Source organism: Sinocyclocheilus grahami, unplaced genomic scaffold (genome assembly GCF_001515645.1).
Source record: "Sinocyclocheilus grahami isolate Dianchi unplaced genomic scaffold, SAMN03320097.WGS_v1.1 scaffold65.1, whole genome shotgun sequence".
Lineage (NCBI taxonomy): Eukaryota > Metazoa > Chordata > Actinopteri > Cypriniformes > Cyprinidae > Sinocyclocheilus > Sinocyclocheilus grahami.
In genome coordinates this window covers 1567558-1590449 of record NW_015505244.1, presented here as the reverse complement: position 1 = coordinate 1590449, position 22892 = coordinate 1567558, and the positions used below count along the sequence as shown (strand labels likewise).

The 22892-nt window shown below is 37.6% G+C and overlaps 1 protein-coding gene and 1 long non-coding RNA gene across 10 annotated transcripts in view; one reads left to right on the top strand and one right to left on the bottom strand.

Moving 5' to 3' along the window:
- LOC107584968 (phospholipid-transporting ATPase IB-like) overlaps nt 1–14081 on the top strand; it is a 72666-nt gene extending 58585 nt beyond the window's left edge. For all 9 annotated transcript variants that reach the window (XM_016271761.1, XM_016271757.1, XM_016271756.1 and 6 more), the window contains 6 exons: nt 2698–2754; nt 3823–3930; nt 6565–6653; nt 6778–6882; nt 11543–11634; nt 12892–14081. In XM_016271761.1, coding sequence (XP_016127247.1) covers nt 2698–2754; nt 3823–3930; nt 6565–6653; nt 6778–6882; nt 11543–11634; nt 12892–12986 — 546 coding nt within the window. In that variant the 3' untranslated portion in view covers nt 12987–14081. The remainder of the gene's footprint in view (nt 1–2697; nt 2755–3822; nt 3931–6564; nt 6654–6777; nt 6883–11542; nt 11635–12891) is intronic.
- Nucleotides 36–20250, bottom strand: LOC107584969 (uncharacterized). Its single transcript, XR_001609202.1, has 3 exons — nt 20124–20250; nt 11679–11683; nt 36–48 (listed from the first exon to the last, which is right to left on the bottom strand). It is a non-coding gene; the product is annotated as an uncharacterized lncRNA (long non-coding RNA).
- Nucleotides 20251–22892: the final 2642 nt, after the last annotated feature.

Genomic DNA, 22892 nt, shown 5'->3' with positions numbered 1-22892 from the left:
TTTCCTTGCTAGTGCTGTTATTCCGTTCGTTGGCCGCCAGTGTTTACACTGTAAACTTGTTAATGTCTTTCTTGAAAAAAGTTCTCGTGAAATTATCCCACAACTCAAAGCAGAAACGACAGGAACTCTGTGAGGAAACTGATCAGAACCGACAAGACCGCTCACCATTGGCATTTGTGGGCAGTTTATGACTGAAATTCTGCATTTCAAGTTTACCTCTTACGGTTCTAACAGTCATTTAACTTATTTATTGCTTTAAATGCTTGAAATGGTTCAGATAGATCTTTTTCTGGCCTTTTAAAAGTTCATATTCTGTATCAGTAACTACATTTTAAAAAAAATAGATTTTTGTAACATTTTAATGTGTGTTTTTTTTAACTAAAACTAAAAATATTAACTATACATCTAGGGGAAAAAAACATATTTTCATAATTGACTCTTTGGAAAGTTGTCCTAATTAAATTAATTAGTAGAAAAGTCAGTTTCTCCTGTGCATTTGTGCCTTTCTTATGAGGAAAATGAGGGAGTTTATCCCCTGCATTCCTTTTAGGCCATAAAACCAGTGATATCATGATTAGTTGTCATAGTGACCAAGGTGGGGGATGGTGTTCAGCCGAAATCCTGGCATCCAGTATATTGAGTGAGGGGACTGTGACGACTTGTTAATCTAATGAATAATTGATTTGTTAAATCAAATAAAAATTAGTGTGTCAGATTGGTCGAGACGCTACAGTTTAAAAACCCCAGGGGGTTTGTGAGTTGATGAAAATGTAAAATCAGAATAAATATATATATATTTAAAAAAAATATATATATATATTTAAATAAAACACTTACTATAAAATATATTTTATTTGTTTACCTGCATGTGTCATTTGACCATTAACCAACATCACAGAACCGTGAACATGCAAATGTGTTGTTAAATTATTGAAATATTAACTTAAAACCTCAGGGGGTACTCGGGGGTTCGGCTCACAAAAAAAGTTTGGGAATTCCTGATCTAAATAAATGATCAGTCTTAAAGGGATAGTTTACCCAAAAATGAAAATTACCCCATGATTTACTCACCCTCAAGGCATCCTAGGTGTATTTGACTTTCTTCTTTCAAAACGAAGCCAATCAGAGTTAAAAAATGTCCTGGCTCTTCCAAGATTTATAATGGCAGTGAATGGGTGTTATCTATTTTCAATAGTCCAAAAGAAGTCTTAAAGAAGAAATTCATACACCTAGGATGCCTTGAGCGTGAATAAATCATGGGGTAATTTTCATTTTTGCATGAACTATCCCTTTAAGGAAGCCCTGTATAGTAGGGCTGGTTTATAAAATAAGACCCTACACCAATCACACTTTTTTTATTGGTTCACCTTCTTGTGGTTAAAACCTGGATGGAGTGCAACAGAATGGAACACTACACAGGGGTCTTGAGACACATTTTTGACACCCTGCCTTAAAAGCACAATTCTCATTGGCCTTTAAAAATTTCACAAAATGGAAAGCAACTGCCAAAGATATCTGTCTGCATATGTACATAAACCCGTATTTGAAAAATACCTTTTTACTACACAAAAATCTCATAATCCTAACATTGCTCATACCAATGTTTGAGGTCCAAAAATTGCCTTAAAGTCGATGGTTTTGTTACACAAGCTGTTTTAAAGATATAGCTGTGCAAGAAATGCAGATTTTCAGAGAGAAGGTTTAGTGTGCTAAAACTCTGAGACAAGACACAAAGAAATGGCAATGAAAGATCTTATCTATAGTTGAGTGAAATGGATTATTAAAAAACACAAAATTCCATAAAATATTAGTTAACACGGCAGTTTGTTAAAAAGTCTAGTTACGCTAGTTGACCAGTCTGAACCCAACTGATCTCAAATGACAACAAAACTATTTTGAATGTTTTTCCTTTAATTACATGTTATCAAAGATCTAGTCAGTACGTGAGTCAGATTCTATAATTGTTTAGGCAAATAATTCATTACACAGATTCTCTCTCTTGAGTCTTTTGAAAAAAAATGCAGTTAGTTCATCATTTCATGAATCAGATTACGCTGATCGGGCTGCATGTTTGATTTGCGTGCAGCCTGCAAAGAAAACGCTCAGATGTGTCTCATTGTTTCACAGTATTTTTCCTAATCACATTAAATACAGAGTGCAACCCCAAAAAAACATCTTTTCATGCCACTTTTCATTCTCTAAATCACTACTTTTCCCTCCCCACTAGCCAGTCAGTGAACTCTATTTCACATATAGCTCTCTCTGTTGTTGTGTTGTGCTTTTGGCCGTCCATTATAAAAATGAGGCCATGTGTATGTATGTGTGCAACCCAGACTATTAAATACAGTACGTTGGGGTTTTTGGAGGTGATACTAGACGCTAGCCATTACAACAGTAATGAATGAGTCCCATGGGGAGTGAAGTCTTTGTGTGCTGGTATTTCTGTTCCTCGCAGGCTCCTGTGTGTGTGTGTGTGTGTGTGTGTGTGTGTGTGTGTGTACGAGTGATTACTTTAAGGGCTAAATGTGTGATTGTGTTTTAAAGCAGTGTGTGTCGCTAGAGGCGATAGTAAGGCGATGCCTGTGTGAAAGCCCTCATCTGTTTTTTTGAGTTGAACGTTTTACCAGGATGATGAGTGCATATCATTACTGTTATTTATGACTCTCTCTCTCTCTCTTTCTCTCTCTCTCTCTGCAGTATGTAGTGGTAACTGTATGTCTGAAAGCGGGTATGGAGACTACAGCATGGACAAGGGTACGTCAGTCCCCATCCTCCAACACACACACACACACACACTCCTTACCGTCTGCCATCTGAGCCCAAAGCAATGAGCATATATCTGAAATAAAAAGTTAGGTGAGTTCATGCTTAAAGCAGGAAAAAATATGTCATGGGCTAAGAAAAATTAAAATGTAAATTTTGATAAATTTTTCAGAAAACAAGATTCAATATCTTAACTTATTTAGCATGATGTGAGAATTTTTACATATTAGTACTGGAAAACGAGACAAAAATACTTTATATTAAATATTAGAAAATAATTTTTTGCAGTCTATGAAAGTGCTGTCTAATTTATTGAATATTACAAAGCATTTGTTATGTCTGAATGAAAAAAAATCACATTATAGAACAATTTGCACTTGATAATGTGTCTAATTTTCACAGCAAAAATGATTTTCTTTCCAAGTATTTTTGTCTTGTCCTGGTACAAATAATTTAAATCAAGATACATTTGCTTGAGAAGCAAGATGACTAAAGATAGTAAGTCTAGTTTTCTGAAAAATGTATCAACATGAAATATGTTTATGCTTAAAATGAGACAAATGAGAATAAAATCACTTAATTTTTATTATTTTTTCAGAACAAAGAATTATATTAAGTCATTTTGCTTAATTTGAGAATTTTTAGATATTTGTACTGGAAAACAAAACATAAAACTGTGCAAGACATTTTATTTGCAGTGTATAAAAGCACTGTTTAATGCATCAGATTTATTCCATTCCATTTGTTATGTTTGAACTGAAAGGAGATCACATTATACAACACTTTGCACTTGACATTATGCATCTCATTATATAGGAAGGTCTTATATATTCTGGGAAGTGCTTTAGATCGATGGGGAACATGCTGCTATGTCAGGACATTTCTTTGTCCTGCTGCCGTGTGTGTTGAGGAGACGTCGACACTCCTTGTCCGTTCAGCTGTCCTCACACCAGATCTTGTGATGAAGTAGAGCGGCCTTCGAATTCACACGGTGTCCATTACAGTTGAAGAAGTCTATATTCAGTGTGAAACTGACCATGACCTGTTTTTCTCTTCTAGTTTTCTCATTTGGCTGTATGGGGCAGCATGGTGCTCTGGATGTTGTTTTTTGCCGTCTATTCTGCGATCTGGCCAACTATTCCTATAGCACCAGATATGTTGGGCCAGGTGAGTGCAAATACACACACACCTGCTCATGTTTGTGCTTTCTCACTCAACTCCTGTATCTGACTGCTGCTCGGCGCCTGGACGTCTTGCTCTCTGGGTGTTCCGTGTCAGATTTATGGTCCGCCGTCCCATTTCGCAGTCTCCCTGCACCTGCCACACAGTCACCCGAGCCCCTGGCTTTTACGGCCTATCCTGGAAGTGTTGACTTAAGCGGGTGGGTTGGTTTGTGGAATACTCCAGAAAGGTTTTTTTGCCCTGCCCCCACAGGGATATATACAGTATACACACAGTGGCTCTGTTCCATAACGTAGTGAGTCGCCTCGCTCTCTGTTGCCAACATAGGCTGCATCCTAACTGAAATGGAACATGCTAAGTACTAATTTGAAACACTCTGTAAAGGCTAGTATGTTATAATAGTAACACGCCTCGTGTGAATTGCATGGGAGACTTGACTCAACTGATAGAAGTTGGAGATTGGTGTTAGCATTTACTATGCTAACAAATCAACACACAAATAAGCATGTCACTCACAAAAATTGAATAAAATGTCTTTATTTTATTTATATATTTTTGTGTTTAAATTATTACATTTGTATTATCACCTTTTATTATTTCATTACTATGCATTTATAACCAACATTTCTCTTCTTCAACCCCTTCAAAAAAACATATAAAACAATATATACATATTTTTAAAAACGATTCGTACCAAATTGTTTATAAGAGTTATTATATTATTGTTATTTTTATACATAATGAAAATATGTGTAGAAAAATTGATGTATATATATATATTTTTCTGTATGTATTTTTACTTCAAACAATTACATATAAAACTAAAAAATAAATTTTATATTAATTATATTTATAATGAACCTTTTATGTATTAATGCTATTCCAAAAATATGTAGAAAATGATTATATATAGCATATTTAAAACATTATTATATACTTATTTATATACTTGAAGAAATGTTTAAAAAATTGTATCAACACATTTCAGTATTGTATTACATTCATAATTAGCATTTCTCTTCAAAAAAGCCCACCCTTCCAAAAATGATATGTATATGTGAAAAAAACATAAAATAATAAGAAAACATAAATACAATTTGTATTGAAAATTACATATATTATGAATATTTGTTACATATTAATAAGAATGTTATATATTAATAATTTATGTTTTAAAAATTTTTTATTACATTTTACACATTAACAGATTTTAGTATTATCACATTGTAGTATTATTCCTATAATTATGTTTTTTTTCTTTTCTTGCTTTGTCCACCATCTTGGATATTTTACAGAGTGATATTTCAGTTCTTTCAGGGATTGTAATACATACATCTCAGGAGGCAGCATAATTGAAAGTGTGCCTACGGTGCCTTAAAATGCTACAAACGGGGGCGACTCAATAGATTTTTTAACAAAGCTAGTGTGTGCATGCTGTTAGAGTGTGGAGCGGTCGGGGGTGGGATAGAGCTCTCTGAAGCCCTCCGGCCCATTAATTCGATTTGTTTCAGAAATCAGGAATGTGCTCAAGTATCACCACTGCTGCTCTCTGAGAGAGAGAGAGATGGGACATCCCTCGCTCTTTACCCTGCAGCGTTGGCTTTTCTTTCCCCTCTCTGTCCAGCCGTTCATTTTTTAATCTCTCCATCTCTCCATGCAGGCCAAGCTGGGAGCACACATTGCATGTTTTTCCAGCACTGTATATCAGTGTGTGTATTTTTGTGCGTCTGCTCGTCTGAGAATTCGGGAGGGTTGATCTGGGGGTGTATGCTCAGCTGTCGCGAGAGGACGCCGTCTAATGGTTTTCAGAGTCTAGTAGATTCCATCGGTGATATCAGCTGTGGAGGATCCTTAAAAGTGGGATCACTTGATTGCACACCGTGAAGTTTTCTTCTGTCTGTTAAATTAACATTAAAAGTCACTTCAGAAAAATATATTCCTGTAAAAGTTTTTAATACTAATAAAGTGGAACAAATGTAATGCTCTCATACTAAAATATAATGAAATATCCATAGATTGATCTATCAGCTTTCAACCAACTGACATTGGCTGTTTTGATATTTACGTTAAATTACATAAGTGAGACTTTAGTGTCCAAAAAATATTATATATATATATACATTTTATTTAATGTTAAATAATGATATATGAAATAATATTAATATATGAATAAAAATTCAATAAAATATATAAATTAAATATTTATATATATATGTGTGTGTGTGTGTGTGTGTGTGAGAAATTGCATTTTATTTATTTTCTCACACACACACACATATATTATATTGTATATATATATATCCTGTGTATAGACATATTTTTCCTGCACATAGGTAATGTATAGTAGTAGTCATTATATATTGTTTGCTTTAAGAAGTGACTCATTAGGGTGGAAAAAGACACTTCTAATTGGGCCATTAAACAGAGACGGGGAGGAAGAACTAGAACAAACAGTAGACAGTAGCGGTAGGTAAACAGTAATTGAACTCTCTCACAGGTCAGAGGTGTCACAGTCAGTCAACTGCTGTTGCAAGGAGAGGGAAATCCAGCATTGATTGGGTGTTGCGAGGTTTGCAGAGCATTGATTTCAAATTGATAATCTGTTTATCTTTGTTTTAGGCTGGCAGGGTGATGCAGTGCTGGAGCTTCTGGCTGGGCCTGATACTGGTGCCAACAGCATGTTTACTCAAAGATGTGGTGTGGAATGCGTGAGTAATGTACCACGCACATAAACACATCAGTGTATTTATGGAGAAAATACAGTGTCATTTGACAATATATATTAGTCTGACAGTTTCTCACTTTGTCTTGCTTGTGTATGTCTGCATGCAGAGGACGGCGCACAGTGAGGAAGACTCTTTTAGAGGAGGTGCAGGAACTGGAAGCTCGGGCTGTGGACCCTGGGGCAGCCGTCCTCAGAGATGCCAGCGGCCGCAGGTATGTCCCTGAATATGCCTTGATGTATACCCGCCTATCTGTAAACTCCCCTGTAATACCTCAGGTTGATTTACAAGTTGTTTTAATATAGATTCAGGCAAATGCATAATTTCTTTTGGTTGTGTTTCTTAACATATTAGCTCCGTTTCAAAACTTAGTGAGCTGACTTGCTGCCTACATAGGCAGTTGCCTAATTTAGCAGAATACTAACTGTAATGAGAGTGACTGAACACAGGCAGCAACCTCATACAAACAGCAAAGTACATATGCTAGAGAAAATGACACAATACTTGAAGAGTAAATATAAATTGTATCATAGCACACACAAAAATAAGTATAGTAGACAATTAAAAAAAATTAAATTTCTCTTGCTTTGTCCAGCATTTTTTTTTTACTTAAATATAAATATTTTTAATAACTGATTAATAATAATTATAATAATGTATTATTATTATTACTAATAATGTATATATAATTGATCATTATTGACTTATAAATTTTTTTACATTTATATTTAGAAATTTATGAAAATTAATTTAATATGCGATTTTATAGTAATTTAGATTAATTTACAATTACATTTTGTTGAAAATTATTTTTAAATACCCAAATTTTGAAAAACAAAATTCATCTGCTTTGCTTGTTGCAGTACTTTGTTGCTTTCTCCGTAAAGAGAAAACATGCAATGATACACTACAATTTGTCCAAAAGAAGGTATCTTTTTGAAACAGCTTTTATTGTCTGACCTGTGATGCCTTAAAATACCTTCAGAAGAAGCTCACTAGGTTTTGGAGCTGATTGATTGTGTTCATGATTTATGTATGTCCTAATGTTGTTTGTGAATTAGTTTGTGGATGCGTGTCTGTGAAAGAGACTGCATTTGTGTTCATTGTGATCCACTAACCCCTGCCTGAACACTCACAGGCCCAATGCTGAGGATTCATAGACTCATTGAGTCAAAGGCAGGCATGTGCAGGTAGAAACAGCTGCCTGAATCTCTCTGTAGGATGTGCAGTGACCTGTTTCCTCCTTCCCTCAACCTTCCTTTGTTCTCCATCATCATCATCTTACGACTTTTCTTTTACTTTTCTCTTTCCATTTCACGTTCTGCGATGTCAGGCGGCCATGAGTTGGTCAGGTTTGCCTAGCTATAAGCACTGGGTGTGTGTGGCTTCCTTAAGATCGTAGCTCTTTGCATGTGTTTGTTTTCATACTGTGTGTTTGTGGGTTTGAGGATGACTGCGTGGAGTGATTGCATGGATTTAACAGTTTAGCCCAGAGATATTACTCTACATATTGCATTTGGTGTACAGCCCTATATGAGACAGGAACTTGGCAGACAGACGTGTAGTCTCATGCAGTTTTTTTGTAATACCTTGGAGTGTTTCGTGGTCTTTAGGCCACTAATTTATGGCCAGGGAGTTGACAGAATGGACTTCTAATCAGAGGGATGTTGGCCGTAAGCCCTGTTTGGGCTTACCCCCTCATTCCCCCAGAGCAGAACACTTAACCTCATTTGTTTCAGTAAATATCCAGCTGTAAAAAGCATAATGGTTGTAAGTCATCCTGAATGAGTGTAGAAATCTGCTGAATGATTAAACGTCAGTTTGAATTCGGCATCATTGGACAGAGGCTGACACAAGAGCATATCATAGGCGTTTACATTTGCAGTTTTGTTTACCCAAAAAGACCCCAACTAGCCCTGCCGGACAAAAGCAAAGTATTTTTCAAACTCTAAGCCAAGTCTGGACTCATACGTGAGAGACGGTTTGAGGAAAATAAGTTATTGAAAATTTGATTAATCAAAACAGATGTCTGATATTCGAAGGATTGTCCACGTTCCAGAGAAACGACAGAGGAAGAAAGAGCTCCGGTTACCAGCAAGCCTATGCGTCATTCCATCCTTTTATTTCTTTATTTATCCATTCATCAACCCCATCTTTCAACCGGTCATCTGTTTTGCAGACATAGTTTTCGTTGGCTGATGTTCTGCCATATCTCATATACTGTTGCTGATTTTTTTTAAAGCGCAGCCAAATGAATGCCACGTCCTTCCCAATGATAACAGTGCAAACAGTCCCCTTCGTAGCACAATACGAGTTTGAGCTGTAACCTTGAGAAGTTTGGCCTTCCTCCATAACTGGTTTTCGGATCACTCTTTCTTTTATGGATTAGGGGAAAGATGGCTTTCATCTGATTTACAGGGAAACATCATAGACTGATTGTTCTACATGGAATGTGTTTATCAAAGATGGGGTCAGGCTCCCTTGATTCCTCTTCATTTCGAAACTGGCTGCAAAATGGCATCAGACTCAGTTTCCAGAATTGAAATTTTGCCATTTAATTTAGTAACCTGAGACTCCTTTATTGGCTGCATTAATTTAAGAATAAAGAGCTTTTGAATACTTCTCATATTGATCGATTTTGTTTGAAGGATTGGATAGCTCGAGAATTTAGTGCTGTGGAAATATTCGAGGAGATGTTTTTGGAACGCAGGGCTGAGTTTAAAGTTGTTTAGGAGTGCTTTGGGAAGCCATTTCTTAGAATTGGGAGAGTATGTGGGTGTAAATGTGTGTTCTGCTCGAGTGAATATCATTAAGAGTATGTGTCGTTCGCCAGGATGGCCACGCGACTGAGTATAGGACTGTGTTATTGAAATGCATGTGATTTGACCTCTAGCTGTCAAGTGTGTAGCATACTGTATAAGCCAGTAAGGCCCTGATCAGATATAATGTGTTTCTCAGGTTTGAAAATGCGAGGCGCACCGCACTGCCTTTTTTTTTTTTTTTGGTTGCCTTTTTTAAATTTAGAAAACAGAAGTGTGCTGCGGTTTTTGTATGTTGCTAGGCAACCACCGAATCAGCTGTCCTGTCAGCTTAATCAAGGATTATAGCACGAGTGCTCTGGTTTGCAGTTAAGTAAACCGTCATATTAGCAGAAACTTAAAAAAAAAAAATACAGCTCCGGGTAACCCTCGACAGCCACCACAAGTTCCTCCTCCATCATTGCAGTCTCCAGACGTTCCAAGCAACTGTAAACGTGTGTCGCCACTAGGGAGGGGCGGATCGATCCTTAAGTATCGATACTTTCGATATTGATAATGTATCGAAAGGATCGATCCTCACATAAAAATATCGATTCTAAAGTGCATTTTTTTAAACATTAATTTTATTTACTTATCAAGAAATTCGGTGCATAAAATAAGCTTCTAAGTTGAAAAATAGACTGCAAATGCTGAAAGACAGAACCAATCAATCACAGACAGCATTCGCTGCTGACGCATGGCTCAGAGTGCTTGTTCAAATAGGGCTGCGTTTCCCAAAAGCATCAGAAGCGTAAGTAGATCTTAAGAAACCATTGCCACATTATTACATTTTTACTATATATAAAATTAATTCTGAAAAATGCATCACGGTTTCCACACAAATATGAAGGAGCAATAATAATAAATGTTTCTTGAGCAGCAAATATTAGAATTATTTCTGAAGGACCATGTGACACTGAAGACTGGAGTAATGATGCTGAAAATTCAGCTTTGATTACAGATACATTTTAAATTACATTTTAAAATATATTAAAATAGTTATTTTTAATTGTTATATATCTCAATATTGCTGCTTTTACTGTTTTGTTTTTGTTTTGTTTGTTCCCAAAGTGCAGCCTTGGTGAGCATGAGACTTAAAAAAATATGACAAAATATTACTGACCCCAAACTTTTGTGTTCATGCAATATTTATTTTAAATTGGCTAGTTTGTGCAAGTAAACTTAATTAAATTGGTTGTTAAAAGTTCAAATGGATTATGTTCTTTAATTGCCGTTAATCTGCCAGAAAAAAAAAATGCTAAAGTTTCACCTTTAGGGGTACAACAGCCTGGCAGCCTTTTACAAAACTTAACCATGGTTTTATTACAGTAACCACAGTTTACCACAGTATTTGTAGTAAAACTGCAGTAACCACAAATTTACCATGATAATAATAATAATAATACTACTACATTTTAGTACGGAAGTTCTAAGCGGCCATGCATTATTTTTTTTCCCCCTTCTTGTTTTCTCATTATAACGACTTATTTTCTCGTTATATCGACATAACGAGAGTTGTTTTCTCGTTATAACGACTTCATTTTCTCGTTATATCGACATAACGAGAGTTGTTTTCTCGTTATAACGACTTCATTTTCTCGTTATATCGACATAACGAGAGTTGTTTTCTCGTTATAACGACTTCATTTTCTCGTTATATCGACATAACGAGAGTTGTTTTCTCGTTATAACGACTTAATTTTCTCGTTATATCGTGTGTTTTTGTTAAGTCCTAGCGTCTGCGTCTCCAGTGATCGGAGTTTGGCGTCTGCGATAGGGAATAGGGAAAATACGCGAATGATGTCGGGTGCTTTTCAGCTCAGAGTTGATTTTTTTTTTTCAACTTCAGGTGTTCAGAGTGCTCCTACAAAAACACGAGGCGCAGCAGGCAGCTAAAATGCGTGGCGCCCGGGGTGCATAAACAGCGTGCAAAACGCTCACTGCCAAAAGAAAACAATTAAAGAAATTATTAGAAATTATTAAAGGTGCTTCTCACTGCAAAAAACGCGTTCAGTCTGATCGGGGCCTAACTGTGCTGTGATTGGTGGCTTAACCCATCTGTCTCTGTCTATCCAGTCTGAACGAGCGTGCCCACCTGCTGACACGGGTCTTCAGGAAAACGCCTTCCAGCGTGGGACGCTCAAACTCTGTGCAGCAGACTGTGTCACGTAAGTGCATGTTCCTCTTGTGCCTTTTTTTTTTTACACTTCACACACACTGAGATCTGCAGAACCTGTATGTCTGCAACTGCAACAGAGCTGACAGCTTCATGAGTTTCTTGTCCGAACTAATGAAAAAAAACTAATGTCACTTTGATTAATCAGATAAAACAGCCAAGTTTTATTTTCTTTAAATAAGTTTTAGGTTTGAAATCCTTGTATGGGATAAAAACACATTTTTATGTTTTTAACTGTCTCTTATGCTCATCAAGACAAGGTAATATTGTCAAATATAATTACAATTTTAAATCTTTTTTTAATTTTAATATACTTTAAAGGATAATTTCTTCTTGTAATATCAAATCTTTATATATAAGTAATGCCAAGTTATGCTGTTTTTTTTATTTCTTGTGGAAACCATGATATATTTTTCTTCAGGATTCTTTAATAAATGTGAGGTTCAAAGGCATTCATTTTAAATTGAATTTTTTTGTAACATAATAAATGTATTTACTATGACTTTTAATGTGTAGTGTAAATATATGATTATATATACTGTATATATTTATATATATAATGTTTTATTTTGGTTTCTTTGTTTAATGGGTTTCGTTTAAATTTGTGTTTTAGCTGACGATAAACCAGAGTCATTCATAAATAAAACAGATCGGATTTCTGTACTAATAAACTGTGATAAAATGTGTTTTGAATACACAATAACACAATAACTAATGAAACCGCATCATAAACTGAATATTGCTTGTTCCACAGCTTTTTTACCAAATTATTATTTTTTTCTTTACAATGAACAGATTTATGCTGACTCAAAGCAATTCTTTAAATAAAATCAAGTAGTTAATAATGAACTATCTCCTGATGTTCCCCCCAGGTGAGATATATACATAGAGACAGAGTGTGGCAATATATATATATATATATATATATATATATATATATATATGTGCATGAATTTAAACTATACTATACATTTAAACACATAAAATGTTTGAAATATAAATGCTATATTATAAATTATGTTAAAGCTGCAACATTGTGGCTTCCTTTTTTCAGACCCACTTGAATTATTTCCATGATCAGTGTTATCTATTCGCCACTGCCGCCCTAATATGAAGAATCAATCAAATATTGTGAGAAAAATAATTGTTGTATATTGGCAACACAGCTGTACAGTGAGTGCTTTGATTGCCACACATGCAAATATCCTTATAGTAAAGGCTAACAATTGTTTTCTCTCTCTCCCAATAGATGGATATGCGTTCTCACAGGAGGAGCATGGTGTGGTGTCTCAGTCCCAGGTTGTTCGCTCCTACGACACCACCCGTCAGCGGCCCAGTCTGTAGCTGTAGCTACAGCTGGTAGAGACTTTAATGACAACTGTGCTGGGTGATCCTGCTGTGGCCTTTAAGCTGAACTAAACTGAACTGGGCACAGCTAGCGCAACATTCGGCCGAGCTACATAACACACTGCCTCCCGATGAGGGAGTGGATTTATAGGAAACAGAGGGTTGGGTTGGGCGGGCATATTCTCACACCGAAACGGCCAGTCGAAATGCACTAGACATGAATGGACAGGCGAAAAGAGCCAAGTAGCATCCAGAAACGGAAGCCAGAGACAATGGTGTCTGTGTCACAATCACGAGTCACAAGATTGCTGCATTTGGTTCTATATCGTGCGGGTGCGTGTTTGCATCTGCACTTTCATGTTATGTGAGCGTATATATATCAAGAAGGATGTGCATATAGCTTGTCTGTTGCACTCGCTCTTATCCGTCATGTGTGTGTGTGTGTCGGTTGTGGGGCGGCTTTTTGCGCTTCTCAATGTGTCTGCATGTGTGTGTTTTTGTTAAGTCCTAGCGTCTGCGTCTCCAGTGATCAGAGTTTGGCGTATCTGTCATCACCACTGCGAAGCAGTAGGGGAGGCCACTCTAAACAAACACAAAACAGCCACCCACATGCATACACTCTGTTTGGAGGAATGCCCTTTGCAGACCTGAGATGGGGGAGGTGTGGTTTACAGATGCCGCAGACACACGCATGCACCCACACGCATGCACTGTTCCCATCCAGCGAGGCTGCCAAAACACACAGCGATTCCTCTGAGGCGGAACCCCCACCCTGCAGCATGGAGCTTCCCAGCTTACCACACACACACAAATGCACCTTCTCTCGTTCTCTGTCTCATCTAATCTACTACTTAATGGCGGCCTCTGTATCTTAGAACTCATGTTCTCTCCGTCTGCGCCTCTATTTTATTCTCTCTCTTTTTCCAGATCAGCAATCTCAATGTCTCCTTGTTCTCTTGGTCTAGTTATCCTTTCATTCCCTCTGTTCTAGTCAGTGGCTGCTGTGGATCACAGCTGTAGCTTTTGCTTTGTCCGCTTTCACTCAACCTGTCAGATTTCTGGACTGATTTGTCAAATAAACTGTACTTGTGACTCTCTGTCATTCTCTCTTTAAGCCTGGTTTTTGCCATGTTATTGTTGTCCTCTAATGTGAGTAAGTTAATATTATTATTTTTCAGTTTAAATTAGTTGATTCACACCTTTCAGTTGACTTTCTTCTGTGGAACAAAAAAGGAGACATTAATAATGTTCATGCCTCTCTTTTTTGTGCAATGAAAGCATATGGTGAGCAGGAGCTGTCATATATTTACCTTCACGTCGGAGGATTCACCGAGCCTCCGACTTCGCAGGGGCCAGAGGTGTTGTACCTTGTTTCCCTCCTTCTGGAAACAGTAGTTATATGCATAACTCAATGTTCCCATTCAGTCGGTTCACTTGGTACAACACATGACTATGGGACATATATTCACACCATGCAAAGTCGCTGAACTAAACATCAAGGGACCAGCACCGCCAACAGTGTTGCCAGACATACGATAATTATCTTATATGTACGATAATTTTGACCTCTACGATGTACGATCAATAATGAAAAAATCCCATAATGTAGGATAATTTCATAATTTTATGACAATTCAAATGATGGTAGTTGTAGTCATAGGGCTTCTATATTCATACATGAAATCGGCTCATTACAGACACTAAATGAGCTCATGCACACCTCAGAGTGTGTTAAGAATGCATGAGGGTGCCCTGCTTTAAAGCCAAAGAGCACTGTTGCGGTCCGTGACGGCAAGAACCCCCTCAACATCTGGCAACACGCAGGCTTCCGATGACAGCAGCTCAGATGTGGTTAACAGCTAAATTCTGTCTACACTGGACGCGACAAAGCGAGAGTTAAAAATCATTTTAATACGTCATAAATAGAACGAGGCATCAGTTTACTTTGTCACACTGCTCGCGTCCAATATAAACACGGTACACCTAGTTATCTATTGTGGTAATTTGCAGGTCATGTCAAAAAGTTGTTGGTTTAGATAAATAGCTGTATTCTGTACGTTTGACTCATGTATGATAATTTTCTTCCAAATACGATAATTTTGAGCTTCTGGTACGATACTTGGACATTTCCAATCTGGCAACACTGACTGCCACATACACCTTTCTTTTCAAGGAAGTGATGGCCTCCAATTAAAAAAAACCCAGCGGTAAGCACGGACCGTTGCTGCAGTGACGTCTAGTCAAAAATTTAACAGACTTGTGAAGTGATGCCCAACTGGCAACTGCACAAAAATCATAAAGCATGCCCATGACGTTTCCACGCCCCTCATAGAGCACCCAAGTACCCATGTGGGTATTAGTCATTAACGGGCATATGCAGACATAGCTATCTACAATCCAATGCGAAAGATGCCATTAAAATAGTGGCTTCACATGGGGCCGAGTTGGTAAAAATGACAAAAAGCTTGGTCACAGCCTGCTCAATGCACCTGCATGAAATCTCCTGTCTTCCTCTGAGTCAGAGATTTGACAGGGTGGGCAATTTGAACAAGAGCACAAGGTATCCACCGACAGTGCATAAAGATCACATGCACTTCTCTGATGCCAGTACCAACCACACGGTAGCATCCTTAGACTCAAGGATTCTAAAGGCTTAAAAAATTAAGAATACCCAAGCATTTAAGGAACCGAAAGGCAAGTAGGTGCGGGCTTTGGCGCAGCACTATCAATGCCCTCATGACAAGCTGAAACGGCCATACAATAAACTTCCAGTGTGGAATGGGAGTGACATTCCTTTGGAAAGTCAGTATCCCTACAATCATTTATACGGATCTTCGCCTGCACTAAGTTTCAAATACGCTCTACTTCAACGCAATGCTCTTCAAAATGCAAGCATTCTTGTCAGATCAATCAGATTCCCCCTCTCAACAGGCAGGCACTAGAAACCACAGTTCCAGCCAAGGGTGCAGAATCTGCCTCCTTCCTGGGACAGCAGGTCCCTGCATAGGGAAAAGACACCAGGGTGTCCTTAACAACAATGTCATGATGCTCACGTACCATGCCTTTGCTGGCCAAGAAGCCACCAAAATCAGTGACAGACTCTTGCCGCCGCACCCTGTCCAGGGTGAGCTGTATCAGTTCCCTTGGCAGGAATGTGTACAGCAGAGTCCTGGGCTATACATGCGACAGGGTATGCATTTCAAACATTGCTTGTTCCATGCTGTCTGCAGCCAGGAGCAGGTCCCCAAATAGGCAAACAATCCTATGCTCAGATGGCACAGCAGTGCCACACCGCTTCTGCACATCCTGGAGATATGTGTGACGCTAGGGACCAAAAGTGTATAGGTAACCTGCTCGACGGAGACCTCAGAAATTTTCTCTGCCCCGGGTGGCCATATGCATCCGGCAAATCCACCAACGTAAGCCAATCCTGTGGATTGCAGAGAGCATGACAGGTGACATATTGTAAGCATTTTGAATGTGTAATACTTTAAGTGTTTGTTCAACATTCATGAATCTAAGCTAGGGCAGAAAACCCCCCATTTCTTTAGTGAGGAGGAAGTAACGGCTTAAAAACCCTCTTCCTCCATCTTCCCTTGTAATACCACCTAAATTGCCACCTTGCTGAGGAGAACAAGGAATTCCTCCCTCAGCACTGGGGAAGCCTTCTTGGACAACAAAATTGCAATTACTGCACCGAACCGGGTGGTGCACGAAGGAAAGCGCAGCTGATAGCCCCACTGGAATCGTGCGAAGAACCCACAGTGTTAGTGCGCGTGCGCGCCACCGCTCCAGGCTGACAGGGAGGATCCCCGGCATCACCGTGGGGAACTCCTGTGTCCTTTTGCAATCATTGCTGGATATTGCACATCACTGCATTTACCTCCTCTGTCGGCACATGGCCCGATTGTGAGGTAAATAGTTCCAATGTATTGTGATTGTTGACAAATTAACAGATGAGACTTTGTATGATGAACGCACACTTTCTTTAATTTACAACATTAAAACCGAACCCACTATCTTGCAGGGTCCTTTTTACACAATCTGGATATATTGGCAGGCAGGTTCTTGCCAGTTTCTACAGGAGTCAAACAGAACCCACAAGCTACTCTGTATCAGAGGAGGGTCAAGCCACTCCACTGACAAACTTTGTTGCCATTCTTCAAAACAGACCCATGCTAGGGCCCTACATCACTTGACTTCCATCCACCATCTCGAAGAGTGGGGAGGGGAGCCGCGATCTGTCCTGCTTGGAAAATATAATCAGAGCATTCCTTGTCCGCATCCAGTGAGAAAGTTAAAGTGCTGCTCAGACTTAGGGGCAGCCAGAGGAACCTTGTAAACAAACTTTCCTCTGCCTCCACACGATCGTCCTAACTATCTGTGGCATCCCCAACAACGGTGAGAGCCGCATCAGGATAAGTCCCAGAAGACTGGAGTGGACTGTGTCTGGCCACTGCCCCACCAAGCACATGCTACACACTGCGTGAGTGTGGAACGATAGAGCTGCTTGGCTAGAGAGAGCCAACCTAGCATGGACAACTCCCAAACACTCCGGACAGTGCTTGTGACCATAAACACCCAGATGCCATAGGACAGGGGTGAGACATTTAACATGAAAAAGTGTATCCATTTGTTAGCTGTGCTAAACTCAAGCTAAAAACTTCTCTTTTATGCCTTTTTCTTCAACAAGTGTCACTACCGTGGGTTGAATGTGGCATGATGGTGTTCTAACAGCGTGGTGAAGAGCTGAAGAACAAAGGGAATGTCATTGGCCTTTCAGGCGTGAATAAAGGTGTCTTCAGCAAATGGCACAAGAGCGCGATATCCCATAGTCATGTGTTGTACCCCTATGGTTGTGCCGAGTGAACTGACTGAATGGGAACTGCACGATTCACTGACTGATGACTCTGTTAACTCACCAGGGAAAGAACCTGTTCATATGAGTCAATTGTTTGCGATTTGGAGAATGCAAGGCTTGCACTTCCACAGCTTCTCTTATATGTGACAAAAAAGACATTTCTCTTGACTAGATTTTAACTCATTGCTTCAGATTCATACTGGTGAGTAAATGGTGTCAGAATTTAATTCATTCTATTCGAATTTACACCATACATTCATCAGGTTTTTAAGGGATTACCAAACTTTGAATAGCAGCCTACGTGAGAAAGTGTCAAAGGGCTCACACAGGCTCAGCAAGAAAGATCGTCTAAAATTACTGAGCTAAAAGATGAACTTTGTGTGATTTGGTTCACTTATATGCAGTCTTAAAAAGTGAAAGCCAACATTCACCAGCGGGCTTATAAGTGGAGTTTGATTTGTGCTTTCTCCGGCCGGGTTTGTTTGAAGTGCACTTCAGAGAGTCAGAGTTACAGGTTAGGAAATGAGCTGAGGTGGAGTGTTATCTTTAGATTAAAGACAGGAAAGAACGGAGAGGACTAACACATTTACAGCATGTGTAGATCTTACCTTATTTAAACCCCAAATCATTCAGTTTGCCAAAGAGCACATTGTACATCAGTGCACAAGTGTGTATGTGAAAGAAAATCTGTGAAGGGTGAACTACACAGATGTGCTCAAATAGATATGTTCTGAATGAACTATAGGAATGGCAAATGGATATTTAAAATAATCCCATACATGTTAATTTAAGAAAATGTAACTGTAAGGGTGTGTGTGACCTTGTAAACTCCATCAGTCCCGTGATCCCTCATTGCTAAGAAGTCCACACCCACGCCTCTGAATATGAGCCAGCTCTGTCCAGCTCCATTGCCTCCAATATGGGGAATCCATTCCTGTTCCACCTCAGCAAGCACCACGTGGATCCATTTCAACTCTGTCCAAAGACTCCCCAAACGTTAGTCTGACCCTAAAGTTTCCATATATACATGCCAAGAACACAGGCAGACTTGACTAAATGCAATTATTGTGGGTTTTGTTTGTATATTGTTGCAGCTATTGTCTGGATGGAAAGTGTGACTAGTGACGTGTGCTGTTAAATGTGTTTAAAGACTCTTGTTTGAAGAGTTTTTATTCTAGCAAGTTAAACTAAAAGCTATTTGTGTTTTAGGACGTTCAAATAATATTTATATAGATATAGCTTTAAATTGTCATCCTGTCTCATATGCACATGTGCAAAACAAATATTACTAACTGAACACAACTGTCCTGTGGCCTTAAATGTTCGCATACAGAAAATTAAATGACGAAAGACACTTGTTAAGTTTTCATAATGCACAATGACATACGGTCAGTTCTGAGGTTTGAGTTTTGTTCGAGGTGATTAAATCAAGTGTTTTAATAATCATAAGTGGAAGTATATTTATAATAAAATGTCACGTAATACTTGGTGCAGTATGTGTAATTTTAAAGGGGTGGTTCATTGCAATTTCACTTTTTTAACGTTAGTGTCTAATGTTGCTGTTTGAACATAAACAATATCTGCAAAGTTGCAGCGCTGAAAGTTCAATGCAAATGGAGATATCGTCTTTTAAAATTCTGGCAGTTTAATGACTACAAAAACGGCTGGTAGGGACTACAAGAAGATACTTCCTGGGTTCGTGACATCACAAACCCAGATAAACCCCACCCTCGGGAAAAGGCAGCAAAGGGGGCGAGGCCATGATGCGCTGCTTTAGAGAAGTGAAAACTAGAGGTGCACGTAAAAATCTATTCATATATGAATCACGATTCTGTCTTCTAAGGATTCTAATGGATTCACAAGTTTCAAAATCAATGTTCAAAAGCAACGGTTCTTAATACTGTTCCTCGCGTTCCCCTGCTCTGCATCTCTCTCTCTCTCTCTCTCATTCAGCTCAGCTATAACAATAAACTGTTACAATTATACACTTATTTTCACATAGCTATAACAAGCGTTAAACATGGACACGCGTGCAGTTGCCGTACTGTATTAAAGCTTTAATCAGGATAAAACCGTATATTAAAAGCCAACATAAGCAGTAGCATTTACAAATAACAGCGTATCTAAAAGTATGAGACAAAAAAAAACAAAAAAACAGGCCTACCATTAAAAGCCGTGCTTGCACAGGTTCTGCACGATCCTCTTCAATAAAATCCTTATGCTTCTCAATCGGGCTCAAACTGATAAGCGATATTAACGACGCCGTTGTTAACAATACGGAGCACATGCCGCCGAGGTGAGGGGCGGGACATTTGGACGCGCACTAGAGGCATTCCCTTTGTTAGCCAATCACAACACACTGGGCTAGCTAACCAATCAGAGCCCATCGCCTATTTCTGAGGGGGGGGCTTCATAAAAGAAAGAAATGATCAGTGCGTTTTTCAGAGAAGGGACAGAGCGGTATGGAATAAGGTAAATTATGTGAAAAATAATGCATTTAAAAAAAAAAAATGAAGCATTAACACATGTTAGACTACATCCCATAAACACAATCAATTCTAGAAAAAAAACTGTGAACCACCCCTTTAACAATAACAATTTCCACAAAATTGATGATTTCCTTCACTGTGGAACATGTTATGTTCAGCCTGTTAACATTTCTCTATTACACTTGTTAACAGGCTGTAAATGTCTTTTGAACTGGCAGCACTTCATCTGTCAACAACTTGAAGAATATTACAATTTTTATTCATCTAAATTATGTTGACAGGCACTGTAACTTACTGTCACTCATCATTATCAGCATCCCCCTCAGAGAGACCAGCAAAATTAATTTTATCTTTTAGAGTAATTTGACTGTAAGTCTGTGATTTAAAAAAAAAAATTAATGTTTTGGAAGGAAATTTATACTTTTATTCAGCAAGGATTCATTATTGATCAAGTGACAGTAAAGACATTTCTAATGTTACAAAAGACATATTTTGACAGTTATTTCAATCTTCTGTTCATCAAAAAATCATAAAAATATGTATCACAGTTTCCACAAAAATGTTATGCAGCACAACTGTTTTTGACTTTTCTTGGGCATTAAATCAGTATAATTAGAATGATTTCTGAAGGATCATGTGACACTGAAGACTGTAGTGGTGATGCTGAAAATTCAGCTTTGCTATCACTGGATTAAATTACATAATAAAATAATTAATTATAAAAAAATTGTGACAATACTTCACAATATCACAGTTTTTTTTTTTGGGGATCACATAAATGCAGCCTCTGTGAGCATATAAGTGACTTCGTCAACAGTCCAATTCAGCATGGGTTCCAGTATCTACTATATTTAATAGAAATATGAACATGAGCATAGATTTTTATGACTAAATGTCTTTCTGTAAGTGCAAACACTTAGCATGGAAACTATGCAAAGATTTATGCATGCAGCCCTTGGTCTCAGTTTCGTCATGAGTGTTGAGAGTGATGAAAGTCTGAGCACTTAAAGGCTATGTGTAACAGGAGCACTCGGGTTTATTTTAGCCATTAGCTGCATGTCTTCATTTGAGAGCGCCACACATACCGCTGACAGCAGTACTCAGCATCTCTTACAAACAACCCAGTGACACTTCACAGTCTCTAAAAATATTTATTATAATTAATATGTTTCATATGCAAAAGACACATAGCACCCTACTCTCAGAGAGAGGCACATTCAAACTCAAATATTCATTCAGTTTCACAAACAAGCATATCGTACACAAAAATAGATCTGATGTGCATGTGAAATTGCCCACAGAAACAGCTAAAACAGACATGCTCCCTGTCAGGACAGACTTTGCTACTTTTCCTATAGGGGTAGAAACCATCCTACCTTAAACTTTAAAGGGATAGTTTACAAAGAAAATGAAAATTCTGTCAACATTTACTCTCAGTGGAACACAAAAGACGATATTCTAAAAAACTGTTTTTGTCCATACAATGAAAGTCAGTGGGGTCCAAAACAACAACACTATTATAACTTATTTTATTATTATTAGTAGTATTATATTTTTAGGATTATATGATATACTATTATATTATTTATTCATATTTTGAATTGTTTTATTTTTAAATGTTGCTTTAATTTTAGTTTAGGTTTTATTGTGTTATGTGCTTTTGCCATGTTTTACGTATTTTAATATTTTTATTTTGCTTAAATTAATTTTTTATTCAGTTTTTGTTTAACTTTAGTATACTTCATCTTAAATTTTAGTTATTTGCCAAGGCAACATTTTTTATTTTTGTTAGAATTTTTTTTCCATCTAATATATAATTTTATTTTAACTAAGCAGTTTTGCTATGTGCTTTTGCCATTTTTATTAGCTTAAGTTAAAAATGTCTATTTAGCTTTTTTCATTTTTAGTTGAAGTAACTTTAGTTGAAGTAAGTTAGTTGCCAAGACAACATTTCTTATTTTTATTTACAATTTTTAAGTTCACGTTTTTAATCTAATATATAATTTTTGTTAAATTTTATCATTTTTGTTTTCATTTTTATTAGTTTTTATTTAAATATATATATATATTTTTTTTCCATTTTAGTTTTAACATTTAAATGTTTTCATGTAATATGTATATTTTATTTCAGCTGTATTTCAGTTAATAAAAATTATTTTTAATAGTTTAGTTTTAGTTAACAATAACAACACTGACTTGCATTGGATGAAATTATCCTTTTTTTGTGTTCCGCAGAAGAAAGAAAGTCATAAAGGTTAGAAACAACATTTTGGAGAGAACTACCTTTTTATCTTCCAACTCTAAAAGCCAAATAACTCAGACTGGTGTTTTTAAATCAGGCCGTGTTTAATTTCATTGTGATTTTTCTGCCAGTCTGAGATCTAATACAGGAGTTTTAGAAGTTCAGAAAGGTGATGGCCTTCTCCTGGAGGAGCCTGGGACTTTTCTTTTCTCACTAAACTGCCGCCTTTGAGCGTGCTGAAAGAAACCCACTCCAAATGAAATGCCCTGGAACCCTTTTGGTACTCCTTGAGTTTACCTTATGCTAACAGA